The sequence below is a fragment of the Lethenteron reissneri genome, chromosome 1, assembly GCF_015708825.2.
Source record: "Lethenteron reissneri isolate LAM-NWPU_2019-01 chromosome 1, ASM1570882v1, whole genome shotgun sequence".
Classification (NCBI taxonomy): Eukaryota; Metazoa; Chordata; class Hyperoartia; order Petromyzontiformes; family Petromyzontidae; genus Lethenteron; species Lethenteron reissneri.
The window spans coordinates 1,250,170-1,263,413 of NC_083779.1; the positions used below are offsets into that span (position 1 = coordinate 1,250,170).

General features: G+C 45.8%; 1 protein-coding gene across 1 annotated transcript; it reads left to right on the forward strand.

The window, feature by feature from the left end:
* Positions 1-4,177: 4,177 nt before the first annotated feature.
* Positions 4,178-12,795, forward strand: LOC133359887 (myeloid-derived growth factor-like). Its single transcript, XM_061578784.1, has 6 exons — positions 4,178-4,446; positions 6,774-6,824; positions 7,380-7,441; positions 9,363-9,444; positions 10,189-10,261; positions 11,568-12,795. Exons 1-6 carry the CDS (start codon positions 4,288-4,290, stop codon positions 11,645-11,647), a joined length of 507 nt encoding a protein of 168 aa, XP_061434768.1. The 5' UTR covers positions 4,178-4,287; the 3' UTR covers positions 11,648-12,795.
* Positions 12,796-13,244: the final 449 nt, after the last annotated feature.

The window sequence follows — 13,244 nt, forward strand, 5'->3', positions numbered from 1 at the left end:
GTCACTTCTAAAAAAGGGCTGTATAGCTCAGTGGGCCTTACCTGCTAAAATAAAAGTAGTTTCTAGTTTTTAGTTTAACATTAAAATAAAATAAATTACCAGTTAATGAAGCTCACTGAGCTGATATGCAGCTGTTTTTCAGAACCTGGCTATCATCAATGATAGCTCAACGAGGTGGTGTGTCATCATCATCATCATGTCGACATTTATAGCAGCCACACATTCTAAACGCGTGATGTCGATTCTAAATGTGGAGGGGAAACCCCGATGACCCATAGAAAAAATCCACGAGACCACAGGGATAGAGAGAGAGAGAGACACGCAAACTCCAAATATACAGCAGCAGGCGTCAGGGTCGGGATTGAACCCACGACCTTCTGTACACCAGGCGAGGTAGTTAACATCTCCTAGCCACCGTACTGATGATGAGAGAGAGAGACCCGCAAACTCCAAATATACAGCAGCAGGCGTCAGGGTCGGGATTGAACCCACGACCTTCTGTACACCAGGCGAGGTAGTTAACATCTCCTAGCCACCGTGCTGATGATGAGAGAGAGAGACCCGCAAACTCCAAATATACAGCAGCAGGCGTCAGGGTCGGGATTGAACCCACGACCTCCTGTAGACCAGGCGAGGTAGTTAACATCTCCTAGCCACCGTGATGATGATGAGAGAGAGACACGCAAACTCCAAATATACAGCAGCAGGCGTCAGGGTCGGGATTGAACCCACGACCTCCTGTATACCAGGCGAGGTAGTTAATATCTCCCCAACAGACAAACATACATTCCCGCCATAACTAAAGGCAAGGCCATGTACAGACGTGTCTAGACACGCCGTCTTGTATAAACATTACTTTACCGTTGAGTGCTCGTCAACCCGTGTGCTATTTTAGGCTCCTATAAGGTGCACCTCTTTTTGGAAACAATATTTTCTTGAGAAACATATTTTACTTGTCAGTAAAATGTCACAGCAAGGCTATAAAGAGTTTACCTTGCTAATATCGATGAGCATAAACCATCACGCCAACGTCCTTCACCCTGTTTAACGAGGAGGCTTTCGCGACCAATATCATCCATAATACAGGTTTCTTTTGGGGGGTTAGATTGCTTAAATATCCTCGTAGCAGCTGGCCATCGAACAAAGATCGTTAGCACATCGCGGACTTTCAGGTGTGCTTCTGCGGCCGTCTGGAACGCTCTTCCTCCCGATATTAGGAAGTCACTGGAGCTATGATACACTTTTTAGTCATCATCTAGATCGACAAACTAATTTATTGAGAAATTTCCTTTGTGTTTTTAAGGTTGTTGTACTTTCCCCGCACCTCCGATTAACACGGTTGGCTACGTACGGTGCGAAAGAAGTTCAACATACCTTCACCATACTATACACTACAATATACAATACACGCTACACTATACACTACGATATACACCACGCTATACACTACGCTACTATGCACAACCACACTATACTGATCATGCATTCTTTATAACGGCTGTTGGTGTTTGCTTTGTTGCTCACCTCCGATGAGCATGGTTAACGACATACATTGCGAAAGGCATTCAACATACACACCAATACACTGCACATTCCTCGACACATGCTTGCGAGGTTCCGGCCGTTCAGCACATTTCTTGAAAGTCTTTTTGATCCCCACTCGGGTATCATGCGCAAGACCCAAACGTGAGTCACGAAGTCGACCACAAAGCAACACGGTTACCCAGGATGCAATGTGCGAACAACATTTCGCCATTTTGCTTTTGAAACAAATTAGTGTGTGCAACATTTCTACGTTTTTTTTTAAGCGTGGGTTGTCTGTAGCTCAATATGAACTGTGATGGAACCATTCATATGCCCTTTTTGAAACTGTTCATCAAAAAATAAAAATGTTTTAAATGTAAGTCTCATGAGTCCCCATGGCGTATACTGCAGCCTCCAACTCTTATCCACTTTATCTCTCTGCTGGCCTATGCGCTCTGAAGAAGGGCTTGAAAGGTCACGTATAATGTATATATATTGCCCTTTCAAGGCCACATTGCCTTTTGGCGTCATCTGGTCCAACACCATGTGAGACTAGGCTCTAAGAAAAGCTGTCTCGGGTGTGGACCAATCAATTTCAAGGACAGTGCATACATTATCAGAGTTGTGTTTTTTGTTTGCATTCCGACCGCAGGTATTGTGGTCAATGCAAACATGACTGCTTGTAAAAAAAGGTGTCAGTTTTGTTGCCAGATAAAAAGGTAAAAAAACAATGATCATTTTTTGCTACTGGCAAAGGAGGTTCCAATGGTGAATGTAATTGGGTTTTAATGATTATAAAACAATGCAATTTACGAGCATAAGAATCAATTTTAGTGATGCATTGTTGCATACCTGCTTTGTTTGAGCAGAAATCTTGACTAATCAGAATATGTAATTATACTGGAGAAATCCGATAGCTATACACACATATTTTTTTACAACAGCTGGAGTACAGATCGCGGTTAGAGCGCCACCTCCTGGCTGAGACCAATACCACCGCACACGTCACAATGCACCACGTGCTTTAAACAAAACGTAATCTCTCTCTCAATATTAATTTCATGAGGGTCCTGCCAACACTATGAGACATCTCCTTTACCAGTGGCAAAATATAGTAATAGGTTTTTACCCTTTCAACTGGTACAAAAACTGACACCTTTATACAAGGCATCATGTTTGCAATAACCACAACACAAGCAGTCAAAATGATTGGTCCACATTGTCCTTGAAGTTGATTGAGTTGTACGCCTTTGGCGTCATCTGGTCCAACACCAATGGAGACTAGGCTCTAAAAAAAGCTGTCTGGAGTGTGGACCAATCAACTTCAAGGACAGTTCTTATCATTATCAGAGTTGTTTCTTTTTGTTTGCATTTTGACTACTTGTGTTGTGGTTATTGCAAACATGATGCCTTGTATAAAGGTGTCAGTTTGTGTACCAGTTGAAAGGGTAAAAACCTATTTCTATGGTCCTGCCAGCATTAGGATGTTTTGTTTGTAATGTATGTTGAACTTATTTCGCACCACCGTAGAGGCACGGAGGAAGGACAACTACACACAATAGGCAGTGTAGACATACATTCATACTGGTAGGAACCTCCTGGTTACACCAGCCCACAGGGGATTATTGTGTCCGTCCGTCGTGCATCCAAAAATGGGAGTGGGGCTGGGTGGAGAGGGGAGGGTGGGGAGGGGCTGGGTGGGGAGGGTGGGAGGGGAGGGGCTGGGTGGGGGTGGGGCTGGGTGGGGAGGGGCTGGTCACCCCGTGGTGCCCTTATAAAACTCAACGTTTAACCTACTCACGCCGGCTTGTGCCCGCCCTCACAGTCGGGCATATTTGCGGAATACACCACGCCGCCGTTGACCCTGGCCATTGACCGAGCAACCCGACGTTCCTACCAGCTCCCTCTGCAGGAATGTGTTTTGCAGGTATTGAAACGGCTGTACGCCGTATGGACCTCCAAACTCAATTTCCCTTTACAAGAATACGGTGTAAACCGTATGGGTTCGCAGGTATGACTTTGACATACATTACAGGAGAAAGGTGCGTCTTATAGTCCAGAGATACGGTACATCCTTTTGTATCGATCTCGCCTTCCCTACGTAAAATGGCACTCTCCCTTTCCAAGATGGCGCTCTCCCTATACAAGATGACGCACTACCTATGTAAGATGGCGCCCTCCCTATGCAAGATGGCGCCCTCCCTATGCAAGATGGCGCCCTCCCTATGCAAGATGGTGTTTTCCCTACGCAAGATGGCGCCCTCCCTACGTAAGATGGACGCTCCCCCTACGTAAGATGGCGTTCTCCCCCCCCCCACCTCAACCGACAATGACGCCACAGCCACCCGCCCACAATGACGAGAGGCGACGCGTGCGCGCGTACGATTGGTCAACCGCGAGCGCGTGATGCAAACAAAGCAGCTGATTGGCTAACGCGGTAGGTAATCTTCCCCTTCCGGAAGACGGCCCACCGTGTTTTATTTGACCGGATAGCGGAGTTCTTCCAGAAGAAGTAACTTTGTTTTTTTCGATATCGCGTCCGCCTCCAATGCCGACCGATGGCATTCCGGAAGAGCAACACCACTTGGAAGATGCCCGGACCGGATTAGGAAGATATCTTCCGGAATTGGAAGATATCTTCCGGAATTGGAAGATATCTTCCGGAAGAGGAAGATCATCGTCGTTGCAGTGTGGCACCTGAGTGAGAGAGGTCCCGCGATCGGAGGAGCTTCGGTGAATTCAAAATCGAATTTTAATCGATTCATGTCATTGACAAATACAACAACAACAACCATGAGGGCGTGGGCCGCGTGTTTGACGCTGGCCGCCTTGTTCGTGGCTGCGTCGGCTGACGAGAAGGCGCTCACCGTGGAGTTCGATGTCAGGCCCGGCGGGATCGTGCACTCGTTCAAACAAGAGCTGGTGAGTGAAGGTTCATCTTGTTGGTTCTTTCGGTAAAGTCATAATAAAATAATATAATAAAATAATTCTCACAATAATAAAAATAAAACATAATAAATCATTCTTATGTTTTATTTTTATTATTTTATTACTTCCCTTCTACGTGACTTTACCGAAATAATCAAGAAGATGAATCCCTGCAGTCACAAAAGCTTTAAATCGAGAGTTAAGGTTTATTACATCGCAACTCCGTGCGATCTGTAAACCTTGTTACGTGTCAACAACTGCCGACCTCTTTACGTCCATCGCCTAAGAGGCAGTGGATGGACAGGATACAAATTGTCCCCCTGACGGTACTGGAAAGAGCATCGGAATATTTATACTGGTAGGAACCTCCTGGTTACACCAGCCCACAGGGGATTATTGTGTCCGTCCGTCGTGCATCCAAAAATGGGAGAAAGGGGCTGGGTGGGGAGGGAGGGGGCTGGGTGGGGGTGAGAGGGGTGGGGCTGGGTGAGCGGTGGGGCTGGGTGGGGAGAGGCTGGGTGGGGCGGGGCTGGGTGAGCGGTGGGGCTGGGTGGGGAGAGGCTGGGTGGGGCGGGGCTGGGTGGGGGGAGGGGCTGGGTGGGGAGGGGCTGGGTGGGGAGGGGCTGGGTAGGGAGGGGCTGGGTAGGGAGGGGCTGGGTAGGGAGGGGCTGGGTAGGGAGGGGCTGGGTAGGGAGGGGCTGGTCATCCCGTGGTGCCCTTATAAAACTCAACATTTAACCTACTCACGCCGGCTTGTGCCCGCCCTCACAGTGGGGCATATTTGCGGAATACACCACGCCGCCGTTGACCCTGGCCATTGACCGAGCAACCCAACGTTCCTACCAGCTCCTTCTGCAGGACAATGTGTTTCTAGATCTATTATTTTTTCTAGATACGTGACTTTACCGAAAGACCCAAAGAGTATCTTAACACCTGTTTTATTGCCAGAATGGGTAAAACCTATTATTTTTTTCATACTTTGATACTGGTATTCTGGCAAAAAAAATTCCATTTAATAGCAGGCTATGTGTGCCGGTGCTCTGGTTCAAATTTAACAATTTGCGAGAAAAAAAACATTCTCGTGTTAAAAACTCAACGGGGTGAAAACCAGGCGGCAACACGGTCCCCTACTTGGCTGACTAATGCCATTTGCAGGCCGGCACCGTGTACACCTTGCGCCACGTAGGGACAGCAGCCGCTGGGTGTTCCCCAGGCTATGCGAAACGCAGTTCTAAAGAAATTAGTTTTCAATGTATGTATTTGTTGAACTTATTTCGCACCGTACGTAGCCAACCGTGCTAATCGGAGGTGCCATGTTAAGTCTATGGGCAGCGTTGAGTCTATGGGCAGTGTTGAGTCTATGGGCAGTGTTGAGTCTATGGGCAGTGTTGAGTCTATGGGCAGTGTTGAGTCTATGGGCAGTGTTGAGTCTATGGGCAGTGTTGAGTCTATGGGCAGTGTTGAGTCTATGGGCAGTGTTGAGTCTAAGGGCAGTGTTGAGTCTATGGGCAGTGTTGAGTCTATGGGCAGTGTTGAGTCTAAGGGCAGTGTTGAGTCTAAGGGCAGTGTTGAGTATATGGGCAGTGTTGAGTATATGGGCAGTGTTGAGTCTATGGGCAGTGTTGAGTCTATGGGCAGTGTTGAGTCTATGGGCAGTGTTGAGTCTATGGGTAGTGTTGAGTCTATGGGCAGTGCTGAGTCTATGGGCAGCGTTGAGTCTATGGGTAGTGTTGAGTCTATGGGTAGTGTTGAGTCTATCAGCAGTGTTGAGTCTATGGGCAGTGTTGAGTCTATGGGTAGTGTTAGTCTATGGGCAGTGTTGAGTCTATGGGCAGTGTTGAGTCTATGGGTAGTGTTGAGTCTATGGGCAGTGTTGAGTCTATGGGTAGTGTTAGTCTATGGGCAGTGGTGAGTCTATGGGCAGTGGTGAGTCTATGGGCAGTGTTGAGTCTATGGGCAGTGTTGAGTCTATGGGCAGTGTTGAGTCTATGGGCAGTGTTGAGTCTATGGGCAGTGGTGAGTCTATGGGCAGTGTTGAGTCTATGGGCAGTGTTGAGTCTATCAGCAGTGTTGAGTCTATGGGCAGTGGTGAGTCTATGGGCAGTGTTGAGTCTATGGGCAGTGTTGAGTCTATGGGGCAGTGTTGAGTCTATGGGCAGTGTTGAGTCTATGGGCAGTGTTGAGTCTATGGGTAGTGTTGAGTCTATGGGTAGTGTTGAGTATGGGCAGTTTTAGTCTATGGGCAGTATGTATGAATGTTGAACGTGTATTGTGTCGTGCGTATCCAACCGTGCTAACCGGACGCTTCTTTGTGTTGACAGGGGAAGTTCGGCTGCACCTTCACCTACGCTGCACAGGGAGGAACAAACGAGGCAAGAGATCCCCCCCCCCTACCGTCCCTGACATCAACCAGAATCAACATGAGAATATCAATGTATCAGAATATCAATGTATCAGAATATCAATGTATCAGAATATCAATGTATCAGAATATCAATGTATCAGAATATCAATGTATCAGAATATCAATGTATCAGAATATCAATGTATCAGAATATTAATGTATCAGAATATCAATGTATCAGAATATCAATGTATCAGAATATCAATGTATCAGAATATCAATGTATCAGAATATCAATGTATCAGAATATCTATTTATACTGCAGGAGGAATCCACTGAGCTTCAAAGCTCTTTTTCACAGATGTCCGATCGTAGTGCGTGGTACAACCACAAACAAGAACACGACGGGAGTACAAAGTATAGGAACGGTAAACGAATCACTAAAAGATATGTACGAAACCTTCTGATACGGACACCCAGTCCAAGCGGGACTCAAACACAGGAACTGCCACAATACATTGTGCGATGATTATGATGACGATGTTGATTATGACGGTGGTGATGATTGTTTAATTTCTTGCAGCAATGGCTGATGAGTTTGGGGTCGAATGAGGATCAGTCACTTTTCTCCTGCTCCGTGTGGAGGTATGGAAACTATCCGTTCATTTCACTTTATTCGTTTTTACCGCCCTTTGTCTCAATCTTTGGCTGGGTGAAGGCCTCCTATGCGCTGCGTCAGTCGTCGGAGTTGTTTGACCTTAATTCACCGTGCTGGTCATTGCAGGTCGGCGAAGCGGGGGCACCCAGGACCGGTTTAGATATCACTCGCCACTGATGATGTTACCCGCGGCTGGGAACCAAACCCATATACCTGTCAACCCATACGGTTTACCCGTATTCTTGGACAGGGAAATTGAGTTTTCAGGTTCAGACGACATACAAACGTTTCAATACGGGAAAAAAAACACGTCTTTGTTCGTGTGATGGAACTTTGTAGGATGAACGTTGAGATTTATCAGGGGCACGGGGTAGCCAATAAGGTGTCTGAATTGGTCTCTAATCACGTAGGTACTGACAAGGGGTTGACATGTATGGATATCGCCCGCCACTGGTGATGTTACCCACGTCACTGGCTCCATGGCGACGCCGTAATGGAGCGACGAAATGGGACACCTGGCGAAATCGCCGATCGGAGATTTTCTCCCATTACACGGTTGGGTGTGGCGTTGGCCGAAGGGGCGTTGTCTTTGCCCATAATATTTGTGGATCATGAATCGAGGTTCATCATCGTATCGATTGCGCTCGGTCGACCCGGCACCCAGCTCAAAGTTGATCGGGCAGCCATCTTGAAAATGTCGATCTATTGGCAATCCGATTAATTGGCAAGCGACCAGTCGTGTGAAACACCCCCTTTATTTGATTGGCTAATATCAGCAAGGTCGGTGATTCCGTCGCAGGCTTTTATTGTAGTGCTGTGCAGCAGCCGCTGAGCTGCCAATCCATTGGTGCAATTCAACATGGCTCTGTTATCACAACAACAACAACTTGACGTTCAACTTTCACAGCCTCAAATTGAACACGCACGCCCTGTCAGAGTCGACAGCGCTGCCTATCAACAATCGGTCGGCACAGCCTTCAAAATCCCACCATCACCGGCAGTACCGGCAGCACCACGACTTGTATCTGACTTCTTTAGGTCACCCCCCTTAGTCGCCAACCTGGGGGTGCCACGTGCATTACCAGTCTCGGTAACCTGCCCTCCACCACCCTGCACACGTGTCACACCCATCACAACCTCCTCTTCTGGAAGTATGTACGTTTGAACTTCTTTAGCACCGTAAGTAAGGCCAACTGCGCATGCACGGGGGAAGGAAGACAAACTAAACACAAAAAGCACTTCTAAACAAATTACTTTTCGATCAAGGTCACATCTCCAGTGCTCTCCTGTCACGTTCTATTTCGAATCTCTTGAAATTCCTATATTTCTGCACATCTATATACTCAAAGGCAAGCACCTTCATTCGTATTTGTTAAGTTTTAATTCCAACTCTCTGTCGGCCAGTAATTCTTAACCTGGGGTGCACTCACCCCCTGGGGGTGAGAGATGCCCTTTCTGGGGTAGTACAGCTACTTTTCTCGTTAATCAAACCTATGTATTAATTAACATTGTTATTTTTTATGATTTAGAACCAAATGGGTGCATGCTGCAGTAAATGTTAAGAACCACTGCCTCTAAGCCCTAATAGTAACACACACACATTTCTCCTGTCTCAAACACTCACTTCTTCACACCTAGGTTGACCTTTCTATCCTTCTTAAAGTTTTACGTAAGCCATTCTGGACCCACATTGGTGAATACAACTATCGTTTTCTGTTATAGTGTTGTTGGCGATGCTGACGTGCTGTTATCGGTGTGTGAAATTTTAAATATGACTTAGAAAAATCACGTGTGCTTTTAAAAATGGTACAGCCTTCTTCAGTTCACCGGCTTGCGCAGTCAGTTGAGATGCCTGTGCGTCTTGTCACCAATGTGTCGAGACAAATTCTTTCCGCCTTTTCTTTTCAGGCCAAACGGGAAGTCATATCTGTTCTTCGTTCAGTTCAACACTGAGATTTCTGGAGCCAAAGTGGAGTTCGCGGAAGCCTTTGTGAGTCGGTTTTTTGTAGTTCATTGTTCAATGTTGCTCCACAAATCTATCGCAGCGGTTTAACAACCGTTACGTCAGGAAGGAGGATGTTGCCATGGGGTTGTCACAGTGGCGAGATGTTAACTACCTCACCCTGTATGCAGGAGGGTCGTGGGTTTGATTCCGACCCTGACGCCGATTAATTTGGAGTTTGCGTGTCTATCTCCCCGTGGTCGGGTGGATTTTTCTCCGGGTACTCTGGGTTTTTCCTCCCCGTTTAGAATCAACATGTGTTTTAAGTATTCTTAGGTTTTTTCGGTAAAGTCACCTGAAGTCGGAAGCTTGTGTTGCCTCCGAAACGTCGTGATTTTTATCTTATTTTACTTTTATTAATTGTAATGTTTTACCTACGTGACTTTACCGAAAAAACCTAAGAATATGAATCCTTGCAGTCACGAAAGCTTCAAATCTAGAATAAATGTGTTTTAAGTATTGGCTGCTCTATATTTCCACGTGATACGGCTATTAGCTTCTTTTTCAGAAGCGACCTGGCCATAAATGACAGCTCAACGAAGTGGCTTATCATGTGGAAATTTATCGCAGCAAAATTATCTAAATAATTTAGACTGATCCTTAAACCTGGACTCTTGGACCAGTGTCATGCTAGACGATCCTAAAACCCTGTTTCTGTTAACATTCTGTAAAAGAACACTGGCACCAAAAATGTAGTGTTTGAAATTTTAAAATGTCACGTTTGTGTTTCAGTCGCAGGCAGCTACAATTAACCTGAAGGACATCGCTTTGAAGCCAAGTGAAATTGTGGTTGGCGAACACACAGGTGATATATTGTAGATTTTGGTTTTATACTCTTGTTTTGTTACACGCTGAAGATGCTGCTGCCCCGATTGTGGAGCGAAATGTCAGGCATTATTGTCCAATAACACGCGGTGCGACCCCAAAAGCACATCATAGAGTTACAGAAAATCATTACTTTTGTGGTGTGGGGTTGGTGCATAACAATAACAGTCCTTTATAAAAAGTTCAAGTCAAGTCTATACACGTCCCCACTCGAAATGAGTGTTGGGCAGGGATCATCTCGGTTAGTGGCCCTGAGTCGGGAGTGGAAATTCCACATTCTTATGGCAGTGGCCAGTTTATCTGTCGGACAACCACTGTCAACATCCACCTCATTGGTGTTTATTTTTCTATCAACCCCTGAGAGATGAAGATGATGGGATGAAGATGATGGGCTGAGGTGACCCCCAAATGACTGGATCTCGTTATTTGAAGCCCTCTATCCTTTAAAGACCATAGCACCCAATAACACATTGGCCAAACAAACATTTTGTTCTCCGTAATAGTTTTTGTTTGGGTTAGATCGCGTAAATATGTGTTGTCGTCACTGTGAGCCAATCAAAATTACAATGGATATTTAATAGTTGGGTTATTGATAGCTAGTTAATCAACATCGACTTCAAATTTACCCCCCTCTATTCAAGACCCAAACAGGAGGATTTTTCCACAATTCTGGCTGTCGCCTAATGAAGATAGTTGTAATTACCGGCGAAACGTCATACTCAAATTGTAAATGTTGTGGGTTTACTCTCCAACACACCGGTGTGCTGAACTCGTAACTAATTGGCAAGTTTTATTTACGTGACAAACCTCACTTCTTGACTATGTCGGGTGGTGGCGGGTTTAACGAAACATTTTACACGATCTCACCCAAAAAAAAACTATCATAATATTGGTCGCGAAAGCCTGTGTGTGAAAGTTTGTTCTCCGCTTTTATCTATGTATGTTGAACTTATTCTTGGTTCTTTCGGTAAAGTCACGTAGAAGGGAAATAATAAAATAATAAAAAATATAAAACAAAAAAATTCGACTGCAACACAATCATCATCAGGTGTGAAATACAGCAAGAAAATAAAAAAGTGGCGTTTTTTTCAAATTTGCTTGCTGTGGATTTCACACCTGATGATGATCGCTTGTGTTGCAGTCGAAACGTCGTGAGAATTTTTATTGTTTTATATAATTATTTTATTATTTCCCTTCTATGTGACTTTACCAAAAGAACCAAGAATATAATCAATCTTGATAATAGATTATAATGCCAGCTGAAAATGTTCCTTCTGTTTTTGCAGTGAGCCACAACCCGGGCCAGTTTGGATCGCAGCTTTCCAAGCTCATGATCGTGTCGAGGAAACCTCACGAGGAGCTGTGATCGCCTCTCTCACTCTGTCTCTCTCCGCCACACAACTCTCCCATTATTTATCCACGTCTCATTTTCTCTCGACACACCACACCACTTTCACACACTCTTCTCTGCATCCCACACTTCTAGTCTCTCTCCATTTCCCCGTCTCTCTACTTCTTCCTCCCTGGCATCTCACTCCTCTGCACTTCACACAACTCTCACGGCTGTCAATGGAGACACACAACTGCTGGGATTTGGACTCATTTTAACATGAGCCAGTGGTAGCTCTGTGGCTGAAAAGGCCGTTGCAGTAGCACCGAGCTAGAACCTCTTGACACTTTGAGTTTCAGTGAATCCTTGCGGGGGCTGGGCGTTTTGTGTCGAAGGTTCGTCATCGCTGCGTCGCAGACACTGAACCAGCACTGCTGAGATCCGAGGTTTGATCCCTTGGGTTGGATGTCTCAAGGGGCTCATGATGGCCGTGGCAGACTCTTGAGCCAGCACTGCGAAGATGAAGCCCTTGTGCTGGGTATATCTGGCTCTGTCAAAGCACCGTGTTGGAGTAATTGAACAAACACTGGGGACGTCATGAGCCAAGTTTTCGGGGTGGGGTTCTCACTTTCGTATTAGGAGGGTGACGATGGCTGTGTCGGACACTAAGGAAGTGCTTCAGAGATCATGGGGTTGGTTATTCTACTGTTTCCTTACAATGGGGGTTCTTCATGGCCATGTCTGGAACATTGATCCAGCAGTGCAGAGATCTTGAGTTTAAATCCAGGCACCTACCCTGTGATTAAACTGGGTTCTCAAGCATTACGAATTCGATGTCTCAGCCCGGTCACCAATCACTGCTCACAATTGAAATCAATGAAATGAGCTTACCATTTGAGCATAGCTCAGCTCTGAGGTTATACAACTGTACGATACTTTTTCGTATAAAATCACAGAAAACTAGGCCAGTCACCCATCTGCACAGCTGAACTGAATGCCGTATTTGCTGTGGTAAAATTGGCCCTTTTGGAGGACATGGAGCCGTTAAACACTGTGGTTTTGCTGTAATGTGGTGGAGATTGGAATGGATTGAACATTCCTTTGGGTATATAAAGGTTAAAATTTAAAAGAAGCAAACTGGAAAACATTTCCACTCAATAAAAAAATGGTTTTGTTACTTTAAACCCGTGAATGTGCTTATTGTACACACACAAACACAAGCGATGACCGGCTCAAATGCGCATTGAGGCAAGTGGATGTATTTGCCATCTGTTTCCATCTGTACGGGGATATAGTGTTGCCCCCTCACGCAAGACGTGGGTTTTCTCCACCCACTTGTATCATAAACACTCATCAATTGGCTGAAAACAATTTAACATAAAACCGAAATGTAGCACTCCTCAAAAAGAGCCCTACGACTCAACGAAACACGACGGCCGTCTGGACTGCACATCGAGCTTCAATTACATGGCGTCATTCAATTTGCAGATTGCATTACAAGCAGTCCTCGACTTGCAAACACCCACACGGACACCCGCACTTGCGATCCCCCGCGAGAGATGTAACGAGTCGGCTTTGCGCTGTGACGATTATCTGAATGGGTCCTGGGCCTCCCCCTAGGTCGACACAGCCT